At 35.8% G+C, this 27591-nt stretch overlaps 1 protein-coding gene across 1 annotated transcript; it reads left to right on the top strand.

The window, feature by feature from the left end:
- LOC137634746 (uncharacterized) lies at positions 1-27591 on the top strand. The gene is made up of 2 exons (XM_068367245.1): positions 1-2247; positions 23543-27591. Exons 1-2 carry the CDS (start codon positions 97-99, stop codon positions 24221-24223), a joined length of 2832 nt encoding a protein of 943 aa, XP_068223346.1. The 5' UTR covers positions 1-96; the 3' UTR covers positions 24224-27591.

Below are 27591 nucleotides of genomic sequence, written 5' to 3'. Positions count from 1 at the left end.
TCAGGTGGGACGCCTTAGAAACTACTTTAGCTAGGAGTTCTGCAAGTTCAACTGAGCCATCATGTCTGGAAAAGGTCTCGGCCTAGCCCCGGCATCATGGTGGTGCTGTGTGGCCGCCTGGAGGTAGTGGTGGTGGAGGCGGTGGACCTCCCCAACCTTGACCAGAATGTGTTAAGGCCAGAGGACAAGAGTGATCCTTACTGTGTGGTGGAAATTCAGTCTGGAAGTGGGGGATTACATAAAGTTGGGAAAACATTTACCATAGATGACTGTCTCAATCCCAAGTGGTATTTCAAGTTATCAGCCGATGTGAACCAAGACGTAGCAGGACTTAGATTTACAGTGAAGGACAGAGACTTGCTGTCGTCAGATGTGATAGGCACGTGTTTTCTACCAGTGCACACGTTCATAAATAACAGTGCGCCTCATAAAGCTGAACTAACTTTAGTGAATCAGAAAGGGTTTGGAGCTGGTGTTTTGAAGGTGACCGCGGCATTCCAAGCAACTAATCAGCCGGGTTTGACTATCGGTGATCGTGCGTATACTAAAGCGTCGGAAATTAGAGATCGTATGTCCAGAAAAATTCCCAAGTACGGAGAGTCTATTAATTCATTTGGCGACATGGCTTTCTTACATGGAATCTTAGATTTAAAACTGGAGAGGGCCAATAACTTGCCCAACCTGGATAGCTCCATCCTCAGTCTAAGCAAGAAGGATGTGTCTGATCCATTCGTTGTGGTTTCCATTGAGGATGTTGATGGAGAGCCTTGGAAGATAGCCACAACACATGTCATAGATAATAACCTCAATCCGATCTGGGATGAGACCTTTCGTGTTGACATCTGCCACGATGTGGCATCAATTACTTTCACTGTGCGCGACAAGGATTTCCTTTCATCAGAGCAGATTGGCTCCATATCATTCCCCGTGAATATTGTTACACAAGAGAATGGTATAAGTGGCACCTTTGACTTACTCAGAGAAAATAAAAACAAGCGAGCTGGCACTCTTACACTGACTATGATTTATTATCCCAAACATGCTGTCCAATCTACCTTTGAAGTGCCTGATTGCCTGTTTCCTCTACGGGAGGATAATAATGTGAGATTGTACCAGGATACCCACTGTCCATCTCTCCCCATGCCACTTCTTGATGGAGCTGGTAACGTGTACCAGCCACGCAGCACATGGAGAGAGATTTACGACACTATCATGGAAGCTACACAGTTCATCTATATGGTTGGCTGGAGTATCAGTGCTAAGATTCCCCTTCTCAGAGATGAAGGAGATGACAACCGTTGCCTAGGAGAGCTACTTAAGCAAAAGGCCTATGAAGGAGTTCGAGTTAGGCTCTTGCTGTGGGACGAACTTACTTCAAACGATATCAAAAAGAGTGGTGCCATGAGCACTGAGGATGAGGAGACAGCCAACTTTTTCAGAGGCACTCCTGTCGTTGTGGTTCTAGCCCAACGCGACAGACATACTAAAGACATGTTCTCCACCAAGATGCATTTCACTATGCTGTGTTATACTCATCACCAGAAATGTGTCATTGCTGATGCACCTATCGAAGAGATGCCCGGTCAGAAGAAGGTGGTCGCTTATGTGGGAGGTCTTGATTTAACTGGTGGTAGATATGACAGCCCAGAACATCCTCTCTTTCGGACTCTGACCAAAGAGCACAAGAACGATTTTCGAAATCGGGTGTTTCCAACATTGACCAGTGCAAACGGTCCCCGACAGCCTTGGCATGACATTCATAGCCGTGTGGAAGGACCTGCTGCTCTCGATGTCCTTACCAACTTCCTCCAACGTTGGCAAAAACAAGCTACTGAACACCTCGATGCTTTAGTTCCTATACGCCAAATGGATGGAATCCAAGTAGAATATCGCTCGAGTGCCCCTGACCGCTGGAATGTACAGGTGTTCCGATCCATCAACTCTGACTCTGCTCAGTTTGACTGGACGTCTGGGATTGGGCTCACTAAGAAGAAAGGAAGAGCCTTCGACAACAGTCTTCATCGGGCTTATATTCACAACATTCGTCGAGCGCGCAGATGTATCTACATTGAGAATCAGTACTTCATGGGAAGCAGTCACATGTGGCCAGAGTGCAGAGATGCTAAAGCTGGTAATCTTGTTCCCCTGGAGATTGCTACCAAGATAGAAGACAAAATCAAAGCAGGAGAACATTTCGTGGCGTATATTATCATTCCCATGATTCCTGAGGGAAAGCCAGCTGACAAGGTAAGGCTCACATATGTTCATGTTTTAAATAATTATTTTTCACGGTAAACAATGTATAATTGATTGATTTTAAGGTCAAAGATGTTAAGTGTATGTTCTAGTAAACTAATTCTTTAAAATGTGAAGGAGATTCAGTTATTATTTGATAAACTGCGTAAGAAAGAGATAGGGGATTTCAATACTTGATGTTAGTGAAACATAAATTGAGAACTTCCATTTATTATTATTATTATTATTATTATTATTATTATTATTATTATTATTATTATTATCATTGTTGTTGTTATTGTTGTTATTTTAGTATGAATCTTGCTAGTTTTCTTTCATACAGCCAAAGACTTTAACAAAAGGATATTATTAGCTTTATGAAATCTTGATGGAATTCAAGACCACATTCAATATTATTATTATTATTATTATTATTATTATTATTATTATTATTATTATTATTATTATTATTATTATTATTATTATTATGAATAAGATTTTCAATACTTTTCTTCGAAGGTGTAATATATTTTATGGAAGCTGCCATTCTTGCAAGGTTGCTTGTAAAATTATCGCAATTTTTCTAAATAATAGATTATTATATTGAACTTGAGTTTTATTTAATGTAATGGCTTATGGAGAAAGTCTTATTACGTATAGTATATAGAATTTCAATGGAAATATATTTTTTTATATCATCTTAGGTTGATATAGCTTTTAAGCTTGAAGATGTTATTCCTTATAATGGAAGAAAATTAGAATTTCTAATATGGTCATATTTGATTTAAAGATTTCTTTATTCAAGAGTTGTCGAAAGAGAGAGAGAGAGAGAGAGAGAGAGAGAGAGAGAGAGAGAGAGAGAGAGAGAGAGAGAGAGAGAGAGAGAGAATAAGCTATGCCTATTGGCTCGGTTGTTGAAAACCGGTCGGATTACTTTTTTTAAAACAGCTTTTCGAGAAATAGATACAAACCATACCTACAGTGTGTGTGTGTGTGTGTATATATATATATATATATACACACACACACACACACAGTATACTGTATGTATATGTGTGTCAATGCACATGGTACTAAGGCGACCTATTATATCTTTAATCAGTTGGCGCTATAAAACAAAATACTTTTTCCCACACCACCCTTAAATAGAAACTGCCGAGTTCCCCTGAGTACTCTTTACTGACACCTACTTTGTTAAACCAAGGCTTCGCTGTAACCTGTAACTGTTCTCACTTGATCCCATGGGCTATTCCATCTTCCAGGCGCTTGTTGAAGTTTCACTTATGCTACAAAAGTTATAAAATACGATTGAAAAGACATTTTTTATTATACTTAGGGATCACTTTTGGGGCCTCCTGGTGAAAGTTAATCTTCGTTATTGATTGATTTAAACCCTCTGGAGCCAGGGAGGCCATTCAGCGCCGAAGTAAAACTTGGGGCATTGGAAGAATTAAAGTTAAAGGATGTAGCAACGCAATTTGTAAGAAAATGAATGAGAACATGGGTAAAATGGGAGAGTGAATGCGAGTTGCAGGTATGGCCTAAAGAAATGCTGAATTTCGTCTAGATGAAACAGAGAAGCGTGTTGTTACCATCAATCACTAGATATAAGAGTACTTACGGCTTTCGGTTAGCTATTTCTGAAAAGCGTACCTTGCTCTGCTTGTTCAAGCTGCCGAGAACTTTAGAAATGTGTATTTTTCTGGAATTATGATATTTCCGGTGAGGAGACCCGGGAGGCCATTTAGCGGCCTGTGTGCTAAAAGAGGTTGGGTTGCAAGATGGAACAAAAGAAGCGCGGATAGAAGTAGAGACGAAGGTTAAAAAGTGGTTGCGGTTAGTAAGAGGTCGTCGAATTGACAACGTTAAGACACTTCAGTAATACCTACTGTGCACTGCATAAGGAGCACTGACTGCACTACTCCTCCTTGCGTGTTGAACTCTGATTTCATATGCGTAGTTAATTATTATTGGGCAGAATCTTGGAAAGTGGACCAGAACGCCACCAAGGCCAAAGTTGAGTTAATGGGAATTTCCCAATTCCCTCACACAAACTTTTATTTCCCATTGGGCTATTTTCTTAACTGAATGGCCTTATTTATTACCGATATGTTGCATAGATAAGTATTGTGTATTTATTTTACCTTGTTATTCACGGGAAACTGTAAACTATAAATTTGTTTGAAAAAGCTATAACATGTCTAAATAATTTATATATTTTTTTTTATTCAAAACAATGGTGCATTACTTTTTTCTGTTTGAAATAAACATGGAAATATTATTTTTTGAAATACGTGTAGGTGTCATCCGTTTTATTTCCATGGGATCGATTGAATTACAATTGGTTAACTATTAATAATTGTTTTGAAATATTTCTTTTATATATGTATGCTTGTATTTCGTTTACATATTTGTCACATTATGTAATAGAAAATTACTCGAGTCCTTTTAAAATATTATTGATATATGCCTTGATAATTGCACGTCATGTTATGATTATTTTTTTTTTTGGGGGGGGGGAAGGGGGAGGCATGTGATGAAAAACATGCACATTTATTGATACTGTAGCCTATGACTAAAGTCTTATAAGCTAACACCATCTTAACAAGCCTTCTAACTTTCTACAATCCTACTCGATGATTTTAAGTGGGACTTTGATTTTTAATACCTTTTTCTCTGTAGGTCTATGTTGAAATGGTGAGGATCATTTTGTTACACCGTCTATTCATCAGAATGAGTTATCACATTATCAGGAATAACTTAGATAAATTGGTCTGGTTCTACTTCTAGATCATTATTTTGTAAAGCGAATTGATGATACATAAATTTTCATTATTTGAAATGTTTATAATTTTGAGATTTAATTATCATGGTACCAAAGTATTTTAGAGTCATTTATATACCTTTTTTCTTAATTAGATAAATTCTATTGTTGCCCTTTGTATTACAGCTCTATTAATAGTCATTATTTTGATCATTATTATTTTAAGTTTTAATATTATCGTTATTTTTCATTAATGCATTCATTTACCCCAGACCAAAGAAAATAAAAAAAAGGTTTAGACAAATTAAGTTTGAAAGTAATATAACACTCTCTCTCTCTCTCTCTCTCTCTCTCTCTCTCTCTCTCTCTCTCTCTCTCTCTCTCTCTCTCTCTCTCTCTCTCAGGAAATTAATGACATGGATTTTTCTTTACTCGGATTCTATTGCAGCCTGAATCATCCATCCATACCTTGAAAAAGCGGTGATTTTTTCAAGTTTTTCACTTTTTTTATTTCATGTAAGTTACTTCTCTTTACTTTAAACATGATAAAGCATAGACCTTTTTTTTTTTTTTTTTACTTCGTAGTCCCTTATTTACTGCCTGCTTTGCAGTACGTAGTACACACGTATAAACTATATTAAGTATCATCATCTCCTCCTACGCCTATTGACGCAAAGAGCCTCGGATAGATTTCACCATTCGTCTCTATCTTGAGCTTCGTCTTTATCTTGAGCTTTTAAATCAATATTTTTCCATCTATCATCTACTACTTCACCCTTCATAGTCCTTAGCCATGTAGGCCTAAGTCTTCCCACTCTTCTAGTGACGTGTGGAGCCCCGTTATAAGTTTGATGAAGTAATCTCTTGGGAGTGCAAAGGCCATGATCAAACTATCTCCATCAACCCCCCCACCATGATCTTATCTACATATGGCACTCGAGTATCTCTCTTATAGTTTCATTTCTAATCCTGTCCTACCATTTACCTCCCAATATTCTTCTGAGGTTTTTTTTCTCAAATCTACAAAGTCTGTTGGATATTGCTTCATTGTCATACCATGATTCATGCCCATACAGTAACATCGATCTCTCTAAACTGATATATAGTATGCTTTTTATAAGTAATTTAGGAGATTTGATTTACAAATTTTACTTAACCTAGCCATTGTCTGATTTTCTTTTTTTAAATCTTTAAAAAAACTCTGTATTTGAGATCATAGTTCCTAAATGTTTGGATAATTCTACCTCATTAATCCTTTCTCCTTCCAATTTTATTTCATCTTCCATAGCATATTCCGTTCTCATTATCTCTGTCTTTCTTCTATTTATCTTGAGCCCAACCTCATGTGATATTTCATGCATTATAGTAAGCAAGTATTGCAAATCCTGTGGTGTTCTGCTAATAAGGACAGCATCATCAGTACACTGTTGGTAAGCTAATTTCCTGTTAACAATCCATTCTAATCCTCCACCTTCCCCGACTGTTCTATGCACTACAAAATCCATGAGGATAAACATCATAGGTGACAACACATTCCCTGGGAGTACTCCCCTGTTCACTGGAAATTTATTTGATATTACTCCATTAACATTAACCGTGCACTTGCTATGCTTGTGAACAGACTTAATCAAATTTACATATCTGAGAGGAACTCCATAATAACGCACCTCAAAAAATAGGTCGATGCACACTATCAAAGGATTTTTCATATTCCACAAATGTCATCAAAAGTGGATTTCTATATTCTACACATTGCTGTACTACATATCTTAAAATGAAAATTTGGTCAGTGCAACTTCTACCTTTCCTAAATCCTGCTTGTTCATCTCCAGCTTTTCATCAAACCTTCACTCTTAGTCTCTTTAGAATCAGTATACTATATGATTTTATGGCAACTGACGTAAGTGTGATGCCTTTGTAATTATTGCAATCAGTCAGATCTCCCTTTTTGCCCTTTTCACCAACTTTCGTGGCTCCCATTCATCAGTTTTTGCCTCTTCACGCCACATCCTTCAAAATAATGTAGTAAGTATTTTGGGAATCACTTTCTATTCGGCCAATATCATCTCAGCAGTTATTCCATCGTATCCAAGGGCTTTCCATCTCTTGAGTTTCCTAATGATAACTTCGACTTCAAACACATCGAATTCATCCATGGGCACATCAAGGTATTCCTCAGCTTCAGGTATATCAGTCAAATTATTCTCGTCATATCTCCTATTCATGACTTCACTAAAGTGTTCCATCCAATATTGCCTTTGTTCATTCACTTACACACACACACACATATATACATATGTATATATATACATATATATATACATATATATTTATATATATATATATATATATATATATATATATATATATATATATATACATATATATACATATATATTTATATATATATATATATATATATATATATATACATATATATTTATATATATATATATATATATATATATACATATATATTTATATATATATATATATATATATATATATACATATATATTTATATATATATATATATATATATATATATATATATATATATATATATATATATATATATCCTCCTACGCCTATTGACGCAAAGGGCCTCATACACACACACACACACATATATATATATATATATATATATATATATATATATATATATATGTGTGTGTGTGTGTGTGTGTGTGTATGTGTGTGTGTGCGTATATATATATATATATATATATATATATATATATATATATATATATATATATATATATATACACACACACGCAAGTTTATCAGCATCAACAAGTGCAGCATCGTTAACCTAATAAGGAGGAAAACATTAAGACTGAATGAGCAATAAATTCTGAAAGAGGCAAGAAATAGAAAAGAGAGAACGCCAATGTCCCTCTCTGTCTTCCCTCAGGCGTAAATTCTTTTCTTTTCCCCCCCAACTTCGACGTCCCCCAAATCAATGAAATATCACGGATTAATTAATTAAACTTTCGCCAAGTAGTCTTAATGAGGCATATTTGAGAATTTTTATGTCGAACGTTGGTTGCGGATTGATTAAACGATCTTTTTTGGCGGGAGTCTTGACAAAATCGGTTATGGTGCGAATCAAGTCAACTCTCTTTGATAGAGTGAATTAGAAAATTGCCAGCAATTGCATGCTTAAAAGATTACATTCTGAGAGAGAGAGAGAGAGAGAGAGAGAGAGAGAGAGAGAGAGAGAGACCTGAATTTTTTTTTCTGTAAAACTTGCAATGGGATTAGTTGGAGATAATTTTCATTGTGTACTACAAAAGTAGAGGTTATTCACAGCGTTTAATCTTTCAAAGTTAGAATTTACAAATGGCAATACAATCATTACTCACACTACACACACACACACACACACATATATATATATATATATATATATATATATATATATATATATATATATATAATGTGTGTGTTCATTTATGTGTCACGTTTTGACATCAATCATAAGTTAGAAAACAAAAACAAAAATATTTGACTTAGAAAAAATCTCTAAGGAGCAATTGATAAAGTAAATAAACTGGATAGAAGAAAGGTATTATTCCAAAACCATAGACAGGAAGAAAAATAGCGGAGTCATTACTCTTGGCCGGCTCCTTAACTTGGAAAACCGGATTAGTATCTGGCAAGAAGATATCCTTTATAGGAGCCCTAAATATCGTTGGAATGGGAGTGGCGGACCATCCTGTAATCGCAGACCCCAAAACCACAACTTGGAAAACGGATTAGAGAGGATTCAATGAGAAAGAAACGAGTAAAGATAAATGGGAAGGCGTTCATTTTGGTTTGCTGATACCGCTGAAAAATTTAGAAAGAAATATTCGGGAGACTTTTACCGATAAAAAATTTTCAAGATTGCATGATGGTTTAACTTTATCAAAGGGGAAAGTTAGGCTACAGATAGGGTAAAGAAATTGTAATCTGACTGATAGGCGGTTCGTGCACCGCACTAGATGCCCTTGTTTAACTTTATCAAAGAGGAAATTTAAGCTACAGATAGGGTAAAGAAAATGTAATCTGACTGATAGGCGGTTAGTGCACCGTATTAGATCAAGGCCTTGACTAGATGTCCTTGGAGGATTTCAGACACGAACTGCAACCACTTTTTACCCTTCTAAATCACCCTCGTTCCTGCCTAGCCTATATTGATTATAATCCACTTTTAACTTTACACCGCAACGTCGGAATTTTCCTAGAATCCCAGTTTCCCATGAGCACTGGAAGGTCGTGTTGGTCTCACCGTGGGCCCCAAAATCTGATAACAAAATGCAAGGCGAACAACTGGCACATCATGGCATAGGTTCTAATAAATACCGCGAAGATCACCGTTAGCATATGATAATTAAAGATGCAGACGAAGGCTTAAAATAGTATGCAGTTATGGGGTGAAGGACCACTGCAGAGATCCTAACTAGTAAATGTTTTGGATCGTGTACGGTGCACTTACTTAACGGCATTATACAACCTAGGTTTATATATATATATATATATATATATATATATATATATATATATATATATATACCCTATGAGTATACACTAGAAATCCATAATGGACTGCAAAACTAAAAACACGCAATGTAGTCAACCTTGAGCTCTAAAACCTGTTGGTAGTAAGGAGTTGGTAGGCAAGGTCGAACGCTGGTATTTAGACTTAGCAACACGTTTCACCGTTAATTGAATCTCACATTTATATAACAGGGACATGAATTTGTTTCAGGGTACATCATTTGTAAGGGTAGGAATATTTCAATTGTGAATTAGTCCTGTTTTTGGGGGTATTGGGGAACAATGAAATGTATACGCACCAATTTCCGATTATTATTATTATTATTATTATTATTATTATTATTATTATTATTATTATTATTATTATCTGAGTAGCAATCCTTGTTGGAAAAGCAGGATGCTATAAGCCCAGGGGTTCCAACCTTGGAGGGGAGCATGGGCTCCAACAAGGAAAAATAGTACAGTGAAGATAGGAAATAATAACCTAGAAGAAAAGTAATGAAAAATTGAAGTAAAATATTTTAAGAACAGTAACGTCACTAAATTAAATCGTTCATCTATAAACTAATAAAACTTGAAATAATAATGAGAAGAGAAATAAGATAGAATAGCATAGCCGAGTGTAGCCTCAAACAAGAGAACTCTACCCCAAGACAGTGGAAGACCATGGCACGGAGGCTATGTCACTACCCAAGGCTAGAGAATAATGGTTTGATTTTGGAGTGTCATTCTCCTAGAAGAGTTCCTTACCAAAGCTAAAGTCTCTCTTCTACCCTTTCCAAGAGGAAAGTAGCCAAAGAACAAATACAGTGCTGTAGTTGACCCCTTGAGCAAAGAATTGTTTAGTAATCTTAATGTTGTCAAATGTATGAGGTTAGGAGAATGTGGAAAGAATGGGCCAGACTATTCGGTGTGTGTGTAGGCAATGGAAAAATGAGCCGTAACCAGATAGAAGGATCCAATGGAGTACTGTCTGGCCAGTCAAATGACCCAGTAAAACACTAGCAGTAAGTACCTCACCGGGTGGCTGGTGCCCTGACCAACCTACTACAGTACTTCGATACTTGATATTTAATGATCCATTATAATTGTTTATGATGTTGGTTTTCACATCGTGTAAAATCTTTAACGATGGGAATCCGTCGAAATAATCTTATAACGGCTTATGCCGCAAGTACAGTATTGCTCATGCAACATTTTGTTTTTAAAGTCGGAAGTAGTACGAGTATAATGTGTATTCCCTTGGAATAGATTACCCTGAGATTGTAAACGTGGAGTATATTTGTTCTGGTGTGTCGCATATAGTTAAATTCGATAACTACAATAAATTTGAATATTCAGCGTAATATTATATTAGTGGTGAAGATGGATTAATGTCATAAATGATAGGGACTTCAAGGAAACTTTTATACTAATGTAAGTATTCATCTGATATGCGGTATATATAATCACCAAATATCCTATTCAAATAGAAATAAACTTTTACCTCACATTGGAGTCGAACCCCAGTCTCTTCAAAGGAAATTTCAGGTAGCATGGTTCTCTAGTCTTGGGTAGTACCATAGTTCCTGTACCATGGTTTTCTACTGTCTTGGGATAAAATTCTCTTACTTGACGACACGCACTGCCACGCTATTCTGTTTTCTCTTCTTGTATGTTTTAAATTGTGCATTAGACAGGTTTTCTGGAAGGACCCAGGATGCATGCTGGTTGCCGACTTGCCGTTTCCTTGTCTGTTTCATTGTCTTCCTCTCGAGTATTCATTTTCAAAACTATCATTGTTATCCTTGATTAGTTAGAGGATTTATTTTGATGCCTTATTCTAAGTAAGAGAATTTGGAATACTACAGTATTATAGTTGAAAGGTTATTAAGTGAAGAAGTACAGTATTATTAGAAAGGGTTGACATAGATATATAAAGAAGATTGTGAAAAAACGCGAGGAGGAAAAAATTGGCCAAAACCAATATGGCCAGTGAAAGTGAGAAAAATACGAAGAACTTTTTTTTATTATAGCGATAATTAGTTTAGAAACGAACTGTTTACGTGACGTCAGGTCACGTGACGCGTGTTGTTGTTTGTGAAGGGCGGCCGCTAGGGGCTAGACGCACCGTCAAAAAGCCCCTGTCCGGAGAGAAGCTCCGGGTAATCTGAAGAAGAAGAAGAAGGGCGGCCATCATTGTGAGTTTGTGACTGTCAGTTGTCAACTTGTCACCCAATTTGTCAGAGGAGAGTCAGCCATTGGATTGATGGTGTTTTTATGTTTTTAGTAATGGAATTGTTAGTGTGGACAAGCTTTCATCGGAATAAAGAAGGTAAATATAGTAAAAATATTAAATTTATCAGTGGTAGCAGACCGTGGTTAAAAGTGAACCAAGGCTAGCCTAGGACATCGACTGTGTTGGTTGTCAGCATTCTTTGGTTAGGTTAGGTTAACGCTACGGGAGACACTTAGGAGACAGAATGGAGTTTGAGGAATGAGTGTCCAAGGTTTGGTGATAAACAGTCATAATACAAAGGTTGGAAAGATCGTTTATTGATAACCGCGGCCCATCCGGGTAACAGAGCAGTCACGTGACTTCCCGCACGTGGCGCAGTGAAAACAAACCACACTTTAACATGGTTCTGCATGAACGGTCGCCTGTTAAAGCTAAATTGTTCGCCATTATGCCTTCATCGTGTGTTATTTTCAACTGCAAGAATCACAATATGATGCAAGGAAAGATGTTGCATTTTTACAAGTTCCCCAGTCGTAGCAGAAGCCCGGATAGGAGGGATAAGTGGGTTGCAGCATGCCAGCAAATGAATCCAAATGGACACAAATGGTCCCCACCAAAGAGTCGGGTTATTTGTAGTGAACACTTTATCTCAGGTATTTATGAAATTTAACATATTTTAATATAATTTAACATTCTGGTGGTTGGTGTTCCAACAGTATGTCTATTGGTGTTCATTATGAATTTATATTAAATTGCCAAAATACAGGTAAACCTAACAAGACTGAGAAAGAACACCCAGACTACATTCCATGCATACTGCCTTTCAAGAAAGACAGCTATGCCAAAGGCAAACGACAACTTGAGAGGTATGAGCGAAATGACAAGAGAAGGTGATTGGTTTATGAGGCCAGCAGTAATACACCTCACACTTGTGTGCTGTAAACAGTTCAAAATAATGATTATTGTTTATCATAATTTTTAACTTGCAAGTGTTGCTAGAAGTTAGAACAGTTGTATTTTATATCTTATTACTCACCTGAGGCATTTAAGTTTATATTGTAACGTGTTTTAGCAGCTCCAACCAAAGAATTCACATAATCGTAAGCCATTGCTCTGGTTTGTTTTCACTTCGCTTGATTCCCGCGCTAGCGGTCACGTGATTGATGACGTCAGCCCGCGGTTATGAATAGGATTGGTTGGTAGTATCTGGGGATGATGATAAATATCCAGGTATAGAGATTAGAAGTGACAGAGAATATAGACATAAAAAGATCTGAAAGGTACAGACGGTTCAAAGGTGATATTAAGGAAATTAGATGAGGTATAGAGTCCTTTCAATACACGTCATCAAACTTCTGGTCCGCCATCTTGGAGGACAAACAAAGACGCGTTCAGTGAATAGCTATGGTTGAACTGTTGAATGTTTAGCCATTTTATCACATTCACATTCACACAATGCCCAGTTTTTGCGCTATTGCTGGCTGTGGGAATCAAGGACGAAGAGATGACTAGAGTTTCTACCGCATATCAGCAGTTATTCAGAATCAGGACAAAGATGCAGAGGAATTATCCAAGTGCAGACGTGACTTGTGGTTAACCAGAATATCACGGGCTGATCTACGTGAATCCTCACTACCCTACGTACGTATTTGTTCTGATCATTTCATATCGGGTCAGTCTCGGCTAGGCCCTAAAAGTATCATTATTCCTGTGTAAACATGCTATATCCGATCGCATAGGTGACTTGACAAGTATCATCGTCAGTTCAGTGTGTAGTGTGTGTGGGGGAGGGGGCATCTCAATTTTTAAACATCAAAGGGGCATCTCAGATTTTCAAAACAAAAATTAAAAGCGCCCATATTGGCTATATTAACAAAGGCTACTTACCTAGGTCTCTATTTCGTCAAGGTGCTCATGCCTATATATAATTAAGTGTATATTTATATTTATTTTAATTTGTGTATTAAATTGTGCAGACATACAGGCCTATGTGATGAATAAACATTGATTATAAATACTAATAATATCTGAAAGCTGGTTTAACCTGAAGGGGGTCTTCAGCTTATATATGAAACAATGAAAAAATAATTAAACTTGCGCATTTAATTGCAAGGAGGCAAAACGATCATCCAAGAGCATTACAATGGAGTTTGTCCATCATGTGTTTATATGTATATAAGAAATTATAGCATTTGTAACCAAACACAAACACAATGGTTAGGCATGAACTGATAAAGATTTGACATTATAATGCAAAACTTTTGCATACATTTTGACAATCAAAATTATAATACACAAGGTTAGGCTAAATGATCAATATTAGCTTTTTAATTATAAACACACTCTTCATTGGCCCAGTGTTTATCTAATTTTGGACTTAAAAGCATTAAAAGGAAAAACAACGAATTCTGGAAGCAAATTATTCAATGGAAATGTATGCCCACTCATGTTCTGGGTTGGCCGACAGTACCAAGTAGTTCACCATATCAATGTATGAAATACTGGGAAAATCCTCAATATTTTGACTCAATGAATTCTGCATCTGGTATGGATTTAGGCCATCAATTAGATCGAGTTTCTGCTTGTAAAAACGCTTATCATCACCCGACAATTGTTTGACAAAGTCGCTCTCATTGTCCATATTCGCTGTAGCAGCTGCCATGTTTTTGCTTTGTATGTCCTCCAGCATGGCCGCCGGCGATTCCCAGTGACATCATTGAAAGGACTCTATATCTAAAAGATACAATAATGGATAACTATGGGAAGATGAAGTAGTATTTTAAAATAGAGAGAATCTGGTGAAAAGATGAGAAATTTCATAATCAGGTATGAGACCACAGCTTCAAAATGCAGTAAGGCTATAGGTAAAAGTTTGTTTGAGGGAGAGGCTAAAGGTTTTCATGTTTTGGAACGGGCAAATCTCACCGAGAATAGAAAACGCATGGTGTTGGCTGCATGTGGGCAAGGTAAACCAGAGTATGATTCTGTGTCTTAAGACATTGAAAAAAAAATTAAAGGATTAGGGAACAAGGAAGAGGATGATTGGTAGGATTTGAAAACACAAATATGGGCAGAGACAGATAGGTTTACAGGAATGGGGGTAGAACTAGGTGGATAAGAGGGAGAGGTGGAAGAAATCCAATAAATAGAGAAGGGAAAGTGACATTGTGTGCTATATGTAGTTCTGAATGACATTTGGTTAGAGATTGTCCTCAGAATCATTAGAATAAAGAAAAGCTTAATTGAATATCTTTGCATATAATGACAGAAATTTCATATAGCGTTAGTGAATTAAGTAAGGAATTTAAGGAAGGTACAACACAAGATATGAGAACATTAAAGTAGTAAGGAGAGGTAAAACTATAATGGGAGAATTGGTATGAGATGAGATGCAAGAAGAGAATATCTATTGCGAAGCGTATGCAGATGCATCCTGTGGCAATGTTGAAGATGGGCATACGTAATTGGGTTATATAATATCATTGACAGTGGCAGGAGATGATATCCTATATGATGAAAGTCTAGAAAATCAAGAAGGGTAGCAAAATCAACTATTGAAGCAGAGGCATTAAGCGTGGGACAGGTGATACAAGGTTTGATATATTTCAATAGATTATGGAAGGAATTAGTGGGAGAGAGAAGATTAAAGGCAATAGTGAAAACAAACAGTAGAACACCAATGACAACCATTACATCAAGTAAGGGAGTAATTGGTCAAAGACTAAAGATAGAGATTGCTACTATCAGGGAAACAATAGAATCTGGAGAAATACAGGACGTGCAATGGATAGCAGGAAAGAAACAAACAGTTGATATACTTACCATGGCAGGAGTATCTGGGGAAAAACATCAGGACATATGTGGAGAGTAGAGATATGGAGAATGAGGGGGTAGGGTAGGGTTGTAAAGAGGAGACCACTGTTGGAAGGAGATGGGAGGGGAGGAGGAGTAGTTAAGTATGATTAGCGAGAGGATTCATTTTGATGCTTCTTGCTAATTAGGAGAATTTAAAATACTACAATATGATACTGTAGTTGGAAGGCTAAGTGAAGTACAGTATTATTAGAAAGGGTTTATATATAGATATATAAAGAATATTGTGAGAAAAATACAAAGAGATTTTTGATAAGTAATTAAAGGTTAAAAGTGACTGGTTTCAGTTCCGGCTCCATCAGAATAGATGCCCACCAGAACGTCAGTCGGGCAAGCCCTACCGCAGCAGTAGCCTCCCCAGTAAACGGCTTAAACTCACAGTCCTGGGCGGGGATCGATCTTTTGCTCTGCGAATGCTAGGCAAACACTTTACCACTGTACTAACAAGGAGGCAATATAGCTATAATTAATTTAGAAAAGGGTTGTTTACGTGACGTCCGGTCATGTGTCATAGTTGTTAGTAAGGGCGATTGTCGGAGAAGCAGTCAGCTGATTGGGTTTATGGCATTTGAACTATATTGGTGGTGGGCGCGCTCTCTTGTTTCTCTATTGGTTCGTATGTATTTAGTGATGAAATTGTTTTTGTGTTGACAAGCTGACATCAGAATAAAGAAGGTAAATATAGTAAAAATTTTAATTTTATCAGTCCTCCCTTCAGTTGAAGTAGCTATTCTGAAGTGTATTTAGCCTTGTCTAGTGTGTCAATGCCACCATGTTGACTAAGTTATCAGACATTTTAATTTTAATTTGAGTGAATACATTATATACATATATTTTGTGTACATATTTGGTTATTATTGTTAAGTTTGTTTTCGAGTATGATGATATTTTTTATATTGCATTCAATTCTTACCCTGCGGGAAATACTGAGAAAATCTGGAACCAGTCCGTCCTAGACTTCGCCAGTGTCGTCTAATGTATTAAAGTATTTCTGGACTGCTTGGCAATATTCGAGATCTGTCAGTTGAATCAAGACAGTATAATATATTATTATGCTCAGAAACTTTGGTTTCTTAAAAGAGGCGCACTTTAGATTTTCTTCTTACAAGTCATAAGAAACCGATAATTTTGGAACGTGATGCCATTCTGAGCTCAAGGGAATGGCAGTGTACTGTATATTAGGATTGAGTACCCTACTTTCATAAGTCCTGCTATGAATGTGGATGTCATGAGATTCAGGTCACAATAGTTTGTGGACTGCATAGGAATACTCAGGGCATTTCAGTTGTCTCCAACCATTATAATATTTTATCATGTTCAGAAATTTTGGTTTCTCAAGAGGCACTCCTTTGATCTGCTTATTACAAATTGTAAGAAGCCAATAAATTTGTAATGTGACACCATTCTTAGGACAATGGAATGCCTGTATATATTAGGATTGAGTACCCTACTTTCATAAGCCTTGCTATGAATGTGGATGTTGAGATTCAGGTCATAAAAGTTTGTGGACTGCATGGCAATATTCTAGATGTTGCAGTTCCATCTAGGCATTATAATACCTCATTATGCTCAGAAACTTTAGTTTCTCAAATGAGGCATTAAATTAATCTTATTACAATTTGTAAGAAACTGATAATTTTGGAACTTGTTGGTGTCGTTCCTAGTACAAGGGAATGGCAGGGTATATTAGGACTGAGTACCCTACCTTCATAAGGCCTGCTATGAATGGGATGTCATGAGATTCAGGTCATAAAAGTTTGTGGACTGCATAGCGATATTCGAGACCTTTCAGTTGCGTCCAGGCATTATAATATTATATGCTCAGGAAAGAGGCCCAACTTTGGTCTCCTTATTACAAGATGTAAGAAGTCAATAATTTTGGAACATGATGTCATTCCTAGGAAATAAGTCCTGCAATGAATGTGGATGTCATGAGATTCAGGTCATAAAAGTTTGTGGACTGCATAGCAATATTCAAGACCTTGCAGTTGCCTTTAGGCATTATATGTTATTGTGCTCAGAAAATTTGGTTTCTCAAATAAGGTATTCCTTTGATCTTATTACAAGTTTTAAGAAACCGATGCTTTTAAAATGTGATGCCATTCATAGGACAAGGGAATGGCAATGTATACTAGGAACGAGTACCCTACTTTAATAAGTCCTGCTACGAATGTGGATGTCATGAGATTGAGGTCATAAAAGTTTGTGGACTGCATAGCAATGTTCAAGACCTTGCAGTTGCCTCTAAGCATTATATTTTATTATGCTCAGAAACTTTGGTTTCTTAAATGAGGCATTCCTTTGATCTTATTACAAGTTTTAAGAAACCAATGATTTTAAAATGTGATGCCATTAATAGGACAAGGGAATGCCAATGTATACTAGGAATGAGTACCCTACTTTAGAAAGTCCTGCTACGAATGTGGATGCCTTGAGATTTGGGTCATAGAAGTTTGTGGACTGCATAGCAATAATTGAGAACTTGCAGTTACCACCGGGCATTATGTTGTTATGCTCAGAAAATTTGGTTTCTCAAATAAGGTATTCCTTTGACATTCTTATTACAAGTTGTAAGAAACCGATAATTTTGAAATGTGATGCTATTAGATAAGGGAATGTCAGTGTATGTTAGTAATTAGTACCTTGCTTTTATAAGTCCTGCTATGAATGTGGATGTTATAAGATTCTGGTCATAAAAGTTTGTGGACTGCGTAGCAATATTCGAGACCTTGCACTTGCCTCCTGGCATTATAATATTTTATTATGCTCAGAAACTTCTAGTTCTCAAATGAAGCATTCCTTTGATCTTCTTATTACAAGTTTTAAGAAACTGATACTTTTGAAATATGATGCCATTTCTAGGACAAGGGAATGGCAGCGTTTATTAGGACTGAGTACCCTACTTTCGTAAGTCCTGCTACGAATGTGGATGTCATGAGATTCGGGTCATAAAAGTTTGTGGACTGCAGAGCAATATTCGAGACCTTACAGTTGCCTTCAGGCATTATAATATTTTATTGTGCTCAGAAACTTTAGTTTCTCAAGTGAAGCCTTCCTTTGGTCTTCTTAGTAAAAGTTTTATATAATCTTGAAATGTGATATTCCTAGGACAATGGAATGGCAGTGTATATTAAGGATGAGTAACTTACTACACAAGTCCTGCTATGAATGTGGATGATAGCATTCCTAGGACAAGTGAATGGCTGGGAATGAGTACCTTTCTTTCATAAGTCCTGCTAGGAATGAGGATGTCATGAGATTCAGGTCATAAAAGTTTGTGACTGGCATAACTTTTATTTGTGTTCCATCTACCATCTATTAGAATTCAGAACTGGATGATCCTCTTCAATTGTCTTCTTACCATTATGGCTAAGATACAAGATGATAATAAAAAGTCCTCTTTTGTACTTATTGGTGATTTCAACGTCACTATAGGGAGTGGTTAAATTCTGTTTTTTCTACTGATCACCATGGCTTAAGAACATTGGCCTTTACCTATGAATCAGGCTGTGAGCAAATCGTAAATGAAACTACTCGTAGGCCTATTATATACTAATGCCTGGTTTTATAAAAAGTAAGGTTGGTTCTCCATTTCAGACATCTGATCATGCCATGGTGTGCCCTGGTGTTTCATACTCTTGTAAGATATATATAAAATCTCAAGCAAACTGGAATTTTAATTTGAGTGATCTTTTAAATTTGAATTGGTCACAATTGTATAAAAGTGTTGGGGCTAGTGTTCTCTTAAATGAGAATCTGGTCAACATAATTGATAGGCGTATCCCTTCTCGTGTGGTAAAATACCGAGTGAAAGACAAACCCTGGTTTAATAATGATTGTAAACGTGCTAATTTGGAGGACCAGGCGGCTTATCATCTTTGGAGGGGCAACAAATCAAATTTGATTTGAAATTGGTAACTATGCTCAGTTAAAAGCTGTTGCTCAGAGTTCAACTGAAAAAGTAATACAATTTAACCATAAAAGAAACCCTTTCTGTTACAATTCAGGAACATAATTGGCTGGATGCCCTTAGATCTGCATTTTTTGTAGTAAACTAGTTCCTTCCTTACTTAAACCAGATGGCTCTGTTACTCCCTGTCCAAAGGAAAAGGCAAACCTTTTGGCTGATGTGTTTGACAGTAAGCAGTTATGAAAAACTCGATCTTCCTCATTCTTGTTTTCTTGAGGCTATGCTAACTAATGAAGCTTTTCTGTCCGTGAAATTAAAACACACTTAGTGGACCTTCATGCTTATGGAGGTGTAGAATGGTGTTTTCCCTCTTTTTTATAAAGTCTGCTGATTTCTTAGGTACGGGTACTAAAAAGTATGTTTTTTTTCCATAAGTTAGCATGAAGAGATTCTTTTTGCACTTCTTGGAGAATTGGTAATATCACCCCATTAGCTAAATGTGTTTGTGGTAGCTCTAGCCTTGCTGATTACCACCCAATTTACATAATTCCCATATTATCTAAAGTTTATGTATATTATGGAAAAACATTTTAATAGGTGTGCTGAAGGTAATGAATTGTTCTCTATTTTGTAATTGACTTTTGCAAAGACCTTTTAGCATGTGATCCCTTTTCACAATTTGCATTGCTGTACAGAAATCCATTGATCATGGTTAGGACTTTTGTATGATTGGCCTTGATTTTAGTGCTGCCTTTGACAGTGTTAACCTTAAGGCCGTTGTTTTCATACTCAAAAATTTTGGAGGAGGTGGGTCTTTTTTATCATCATTGTTGATTTTGTTAAGTAATAGATTGAAAAGAGTTGTTGTTGATGGGCACCACAGAGAGTACAGGAATGTGATATCTGGTGGTCCTTGGAGTAATGTTTTTGGCAGATAACTTTTCATGCTATATACTCGTACATGTGATGTGGTTTGGCCAGCCTAAAGAAACAAGCTCATAGCATATGCAGATTATGCTACTCTTTGCCTCAATTCCACCTCCTTGAATTTCTGAATCCCTTAATAAAGATCTAGCTAAACATAATTTTTGGTGCAAATTATGGGACAAGAAATTGAACCTTAACAAAACTCAAAAGTATGATTGTAAGTAGGTCGAGGACAGTGGCTCTTCAACGTCCAGATCTCTGCACTGATAGTTTTTTTTCTTTTTCACAATACAGAATTCCTTCAAAACTTGAGAGGTGTAATTGTTTATTGTAAATTTACTTTTTAAAAACTCGTTAGGTCTGTTCCTTCTTCAACTGCAGGAGAAGTGTTTTAATTCTTTCATTCTGCCTTGTTTTGAGTGTTGTTCTCCTGTCTGGTCTTCAGCTGCTGACTTGTTAATTTGTGACAAAAACTGGTAGTGTCTTAAATATTTTGTTCCTAATCCAGTTATTTCTTCATCCATGTTGCGTACAATTTTTCACAATCCTGACCATCTTTTGCATCCAGATCTTTCTAGACTGTACCATCTTGTACGTAATACCATGTATGCAGTTACTTGTAACAATTTTGCTTTCTCCATCATAAAGCTCAATACTGCAAAGTATTCAAGAAGTTTTATTCCAGCTGTTACCAATTGTTGAATGATCATCTTAATCAGGCAGTTCAATCGCAATAGGGTAGATACAATTTATTGCAAGGTTTTTTTTTATCTTAATATAAACCATTACCCTCTTCCATCTATTCACACAGGCACATCAGTTTCTTAAATAGAGCACTCTTATTACTGTATGGTTAGGGGTCTTGTCCCAGATTCATGATTCTTGTTTTCTTTTGGAAACCCTCTTTCCAATCCTCCATGGGTTCATTTAGTGGGCCTCATCTAATTACCTCTTACAAACCAGTTTTCTAGAAAAACTCGTTTCCTTGTCATATTGGCTTTATTAATGATAAGCAGAGGTAAATATAATAAAATTAAAGTGGGTGATCAAATGAGGAGGTAAGGCAATGGTTTGCCTTTTTTTTTACACACATACACACACATTGATGTTACAGTACATATAATGAGTGGGCATTGCTATACTGTACAAACAGAAGTATCAAAATGATTAAATGTAGATTTTCTAATGAACGAAAACTATGGTTAGTGCATGTAAGGAAAAGGACAAAGTTTTTATCACGGATGGGCTGAATGGTGTCGAACTGGTTAATTGGTTAATACTTTAAGAATTAGGAGAGATCTACCACAGAAGACTTTTCAAAATTGATTTTGGCAGTAGAAAAATTTCTAATAGCAACTGCATTTTGACCAGAAATGGAAAAGAAGGAAATTGGAATTGTTAAATTGTGTTTTTCTTGGGTCAAAATCTGTGCCTGGCAAGGTTTCGAGAATACAAAAGGGTGACTAGTATATGCTTTATTTTCATATAAAGGCAAGTGATAGAGAAAAGGGACCTTCCTGGTAGGTATTGGGTACCTGAAGTAGATTAGATTTTTTTCAATGCCATTGGAAAGAAGCTTGATTGTAGGCAATATACGTATAGTTTTCAACAAAGAATATTCGTAAGTATACTATACATGGAGAAAAGAGAATAGGGTAGTAAGATCAAGAGTATGGTAGATTGAAGAATGTCTCCTTCAGACTAGGTAGAAGAAAAAGGATCCATTGAGTATTGGAAAAGTAATAGTAAATAGTGGTGAAGGCTACAATGCATTCTATCTAGATTGTTTTTCTACTGGGAAGCAATGCAGATAAAAGACAAATGAGCAAATGTTTCTCTGAATAAAAGATTTGAATGGATAGATGGTGTCCAAGAGTGTTTTGGAAATTTGTTGAAAACAGATATGTAGAGTTGTATGAAGCAATACTGGAAAGGGTTAATGCAAGTTTAAGAATAAAGCTATTTGGAGAAGTGACTGTTGAAGACAAAAACTGTTATTCTGGAACAGTGTGTGAAGTTTCAAAATTGATGGGAAAATGTGTCTTCAATAAGGGCCTGAAAAACGTTTATGATGGATTGATAGAAAATAAATGTTGAATATGTTGAAAAAATAAGAAAATAAAAAATTATGGTGGAATAAAATATATTAGAATACATATAGAAGGCTACGTAGTTCCCTATCTAGTTTGTCGTAAAATTGGATTGGAGACAAGAATGTGTTAAGTGAGTATGGGTCCTCACCATTTTATGGATGGAGTATTGCACAAGGTCATAGAACAATAATTTTAAATGCAAACTTGTAGGGTAAGCTTTCAATGTAAATGGGAGCATGATTAGGGTTAACTGAATATGGGAAAATGGAGAAACAAATGTCAATATACATCATGGAAGCACCTGATTTTTAGGTAGTCTTAAGTAAAAGGCTGATGGTCAGATGAGAGTTAACACAGATTAGGTAAAGTAACGTGGTAGAAGAGTTTGCGCTCAAAGACTGGTTAGAGGCCTGATTTGTCTAGATCTCTGTTAACCAAAGTTGAAATGTATGGTGTTATTTGTTAAATCAACCTTTTCTATAAGGAATTTTGTATGTTCAATGCAAAAGAAAAAAAATCTACAGTATTAAGATGATTATTATTTTCTTGGTACAGTATATGTGATGTAGAAGTCATTTAGAGGGGAAAATAGGGGAGCAGTGAAGTAGCAAAACAGTTAGCTTATCTAAAGGATAGATAATGTGTTTTTAGATAGTGTGATAGGGAAATAATGAAGGATAATACCTTCGGGGAAGAGAGTATCCAATTACGAAGTTTGGGAAATAGAAGAAAAGAGATGTGAAAGAGGTACTGGAAAAGCAAGGCCTTTGTGTAGAGCACAAGAGTAAGTGGAGAATCTATTTATCAGTGTGATTTAAAATATAATTGCCCAAGTTCTTAGTTCATTTAACTTGGATGTTTTTAAAAGGAATTCTACAGTTCTTTACTTTTTACATGTAAGAATCCAGTTTTCTCAGTCAATGCTATAATAAAATTTAAGAAAGAAATTAACTAATTTATATGAATTTTTATAGGTACCCCAAGAGATTCTCCACTGGCAGTTACGTACAATGCAGATGATGTACGGTCGTGTGGCAGCAGCTATAAAGCAAGCAGGCATTGAAGCCCATCCTCAAGACTTCTTGCTCTTCCTCTGCCTGGGAAGCAAAGAAACCATTGAATGCGTCCCACCAGAACTAGTACCCCCTGAAGACCCATCTACAACTCTGGCTCATGCAAACAGACGTCTTATGATCTACGTCCACTCAAAGATGGCAATATTTGATGATGAGTATGTCATTATAGGATCGGCTAACATTAATGACCGCTCTCTCAGTGGTAACCGGGACACTGAGATAGCTATTGGAGCTTACCAGCCAATGCATACAAGTACAGGCAATCAGCTGGCATCTGGAGATGTAGCCATATTCCGTAAAGGTCTGTGGGCTGAACACATGGGTACAGCTGCACCTGTTGGGTTAGATCCAGGATCTGTAGAATGTGCTCGCACAGTACGCCAGCTTAGTGAGGAGGCTCTTAGAGCCTACATTGAACCAGGCGATGCTCCAACCCCCCGCCACCTGTTGATGTATCCACTTAAAGTGAATTTGGATGGTACAATTACTCCAAGGCCAGATTGTCCAACATTCCCAGATACCTGTGGAAGTGTCATGGGTGCTAGATCAAAGGTTTTCCCAAGCATACTAACCACATAGGTCATTACAAATACTTAAATAAGATTCAAATTTTGTTTCTAATCCAATTGAGTGTATTTTTCCTAGTTTGCTTCATCTTTCTTTGCTTCTATTGAATTTTTTATTGTGCAAACATTGAAATGACATTACTTTGAATGCAAGATTTTAACGTAGCCATTTCATTATTTTGAATGCTTGGTTTTATAACTCGGTGTTTTGCTATTTAGTAACAACTATAGCAGCCAAGAATTGATTTTTACTTGATCAGGGTATACAGTATGTCACCATCAAGTTAGTATTGTTTAGGAAACTTATGCTTAAGCAGAGAAATACTATTTTTCATGGATCAAATACTGTTTGCTTAAGACCAAACAGTAATTCTTGTATTCTTAGTGTGGATTTAGTTTGTTACCCATTATTTCAAGGACTTCAGATGTTCCAAGCAGGTTGGGTCCTTACTTGGATAGGACTAAAAAATAAACCAGAAGTCTTAATGTTAAAAGATGAAATGTTACATTTAAACAGTTGTACTATATGTGAGACGTTTGTCTGTCGATTAACAATCTTGAAATGGTTAGTGACAAATGTTTTAAGTAAGTCTGCATCAGTTTTATCATGAGAGAACTTAGTTGATAGAACAGCCTCTGCATCCAATGCCTATGCTGACTGTGATTCAAAATTGGCATCATCCTAGTGTAAGACAGTGGCTCAAGTAGTGCCGTGATGAGATCAGAGATTCAGCCAGAATGCAAACTAACTGTAATTAGACAGCTGTTTACACTGCTGACTACTTAGTACAGTATCAGGTAGTGGCTGGGCATTTCTAATATTGCTTTAACTGTTGTGACAACATGCATCGATTTCAAATTTTTTCTTGAGTAATTTCTCCTTTTAAACCCCCAACAATAGCCATCCCACCATTGTTAAATAGCCTTAATTAACATTTAGTGACAGCATTGGTTGTCAGTAGATCAGCAATGGCAAGAACTTGAGGATTGCAAATAGGAATTTTTACTACATGGTAAACACCTGTGCTTATTACAGTCCCTTCCCGGTGCAGATTCTTTAAAGAAAGGGAAGGATACTTTGTCCTTTAATGTTGGAATGCTATTCTTGTCTTTTACTGGTATTCTATAAACAAAGTACAGTGATGTACCTGCTTTTGCTGTTAAATTCCAAGTTCCACTCGAAACCCTATTTTGCAACACAGTTAAGTGTCTTGAGTTTTTTACTTATGGAAGCTTTTACTATCTCCTGCCATTAGTTAGCTTTTAAGCGACTTCGGAATTACAGGTTGTGGCGTCACATGCTCTGATCTCTTAATACCTGTGACAAATGAATTTCAGTATTTAATCATTTTTAAAGATTACACTTCACAAGTAGCCCACACTATTTAATCTCGGTAAAGAAAAACAAAGCTACTTTATGCTAAATTTATATAGAACTCATTGTCATTCCTGTTTTAGTTACTCTGTACTGAATTTGATGTTTTGAAAAGTTAGCAAATTTCAGTTTACAATATGATTTTACCCGATAGGCAGATTTTATAAAATAAACGTTGAAATGGTTATTAGATTAGGTCTTGTAAATTGCATTAGAAAAGTTCCTCAACAAATTGGATATTTTAAAGAACATATATTGTACTGGTCGATTGTTCATCAAAGTATTTGTAGCATTTAATATCATCACCAATCTTATCCAATATATTTCCCTTGAGCATTTGATATAGTATTTTGAAAAGCATATTCTTGCTCTTGTTACCAGTATTTTTAACAGCACAAATTGTAATCATTCTGATTTATTTTAATTTCATATTTTTGTATTGTGCATATGAATCAAGCTTAAGTAGATAGCTACTTCTTTTTCTAGAGTAAATTTGTTGCCTTCCATGAATGAAGTACATTTAAAACTCTTATTATTGCAGTAGAGAACCTATTTAAGGGCACAAAATTTTGTAGATTTTTAAAATTCTATACCGACAGCATTGCCATCTAGCATTTTCAATATTTGCAATAGCTTTGATCCTAGCATATTTGTATTACAAACTCCTTTGAACTTTGCTACTTTGGTATTCTTTAAAAGTAAGCTCTTTTAAATTAGATATTTTCTAGTTCCCAACTTCTTTTAACCTAACAAGTTCAATACTCTTTTTATTTTTTTTTCTGATTACATTATATCTGAAGTTTTGAAATTTGAGATTTTAACTTGTTTGAAAATTTACTATAGAAATATTTCCTATACTGTACTGAAAATATTTATTTCCTATACTGTACTGAAAATATTTATTTTACGAAAATTTACTATAGACATATTTCCTATACTGTACAGAAAATATTTATTTTACTAAAGGTACAGTACACTAATTCACTTTCACTAACTTTAATATCCAGGATTTTTAAGATTTAACTTTTATGTCATGATTGTATTTCTTTTAATTTTCATTTCTAGATTTAATTTTTTTTACCAAGTTGATTGATATTGTAATTATTACCTGTATAGGATAAAACCTCAGTCTGTGCATTTTGACCTGTGTGAGGTATATCTTTTTTTATGGTTGATTTCAAGTACATATTGTGGAATTAGCTTACATTTGGATACTTTTCTTTGATATAATCACATGGAAACTGCATTCAGTATTTTTGTAATCCCATCATTGTTCATTTTGAAGCTGTGACGGATTAGTGTACAGTATACCAAATCAATTCATCTTAATCTAAACTGTAATGGCTTCTTGAAAGGTTTTAGAAATAATACTGAATTTTTATCTTTATTAGTAATATATTTCAGTTTTTCAAGCAGATGTCAAACATATGTATCATAATCTAGATTGTTCTTAAATTTTTATTGGCAGTTCATTCTCAAAGGTTTTATAACTTGGCATATCATAATTTAATTATAACCAATGTGCATAATCCTTCCATGGCAGTGATTGATGATTTCCGATTCTTATTGATAGGTTATTATTAACATTCGCTATACTGTAATTTTTATGGGTGTGGTATACAACAGAATTATGAGATGTTGGAAGTATATCTTTATAAAAGTATGGTTTGCTTTGACCATTTAGCTCACCATTATTTTTCCCCAGTCTTGGAACTCCTAATTATTTTTCCCCAGACTTGGAACTCTAAAAATGAGAATTCCTTTGCATCATTTGTAACTGAGCTTAATGGCCAATTCATGTTTGTAAGCAGTTATTCATACCACAGCAACAGAATTATTGTAAAGAATTTTGGTGCTCGTGTCATTTAATTTGTAATGACCGTAAGATTCCTGCATCACCTGACTAATTTTTTCGTCCATAAACCCCATGAACTTATTCTGCATATCTCTTAATACTGCTCTATGTACTGTTGTTTAAATTTTCTGGGAATAAACTTGAAAAATTA

This window comes from Palaemon carinicauda, chromosome 45 (genome assembly GCF_036898095.1).
Source record: "Palaemon carinicauda isolate YSFRI2023 chromosome 45, ASM3689809v2, whole genome shotgun sequence".
Classification (NCBI taxonomy): Eukaryota; Metazoa; Arthropoda; class Malacostraca; order Decapoda; family Palaemonidae; genus Palaemon; species Palaemon carinicauda.
The sequence above is the reverse complement of the archived record's forward strand: the minus strand, read 5'-3'. Positions and strand labels throughout refer to the sequence as shown.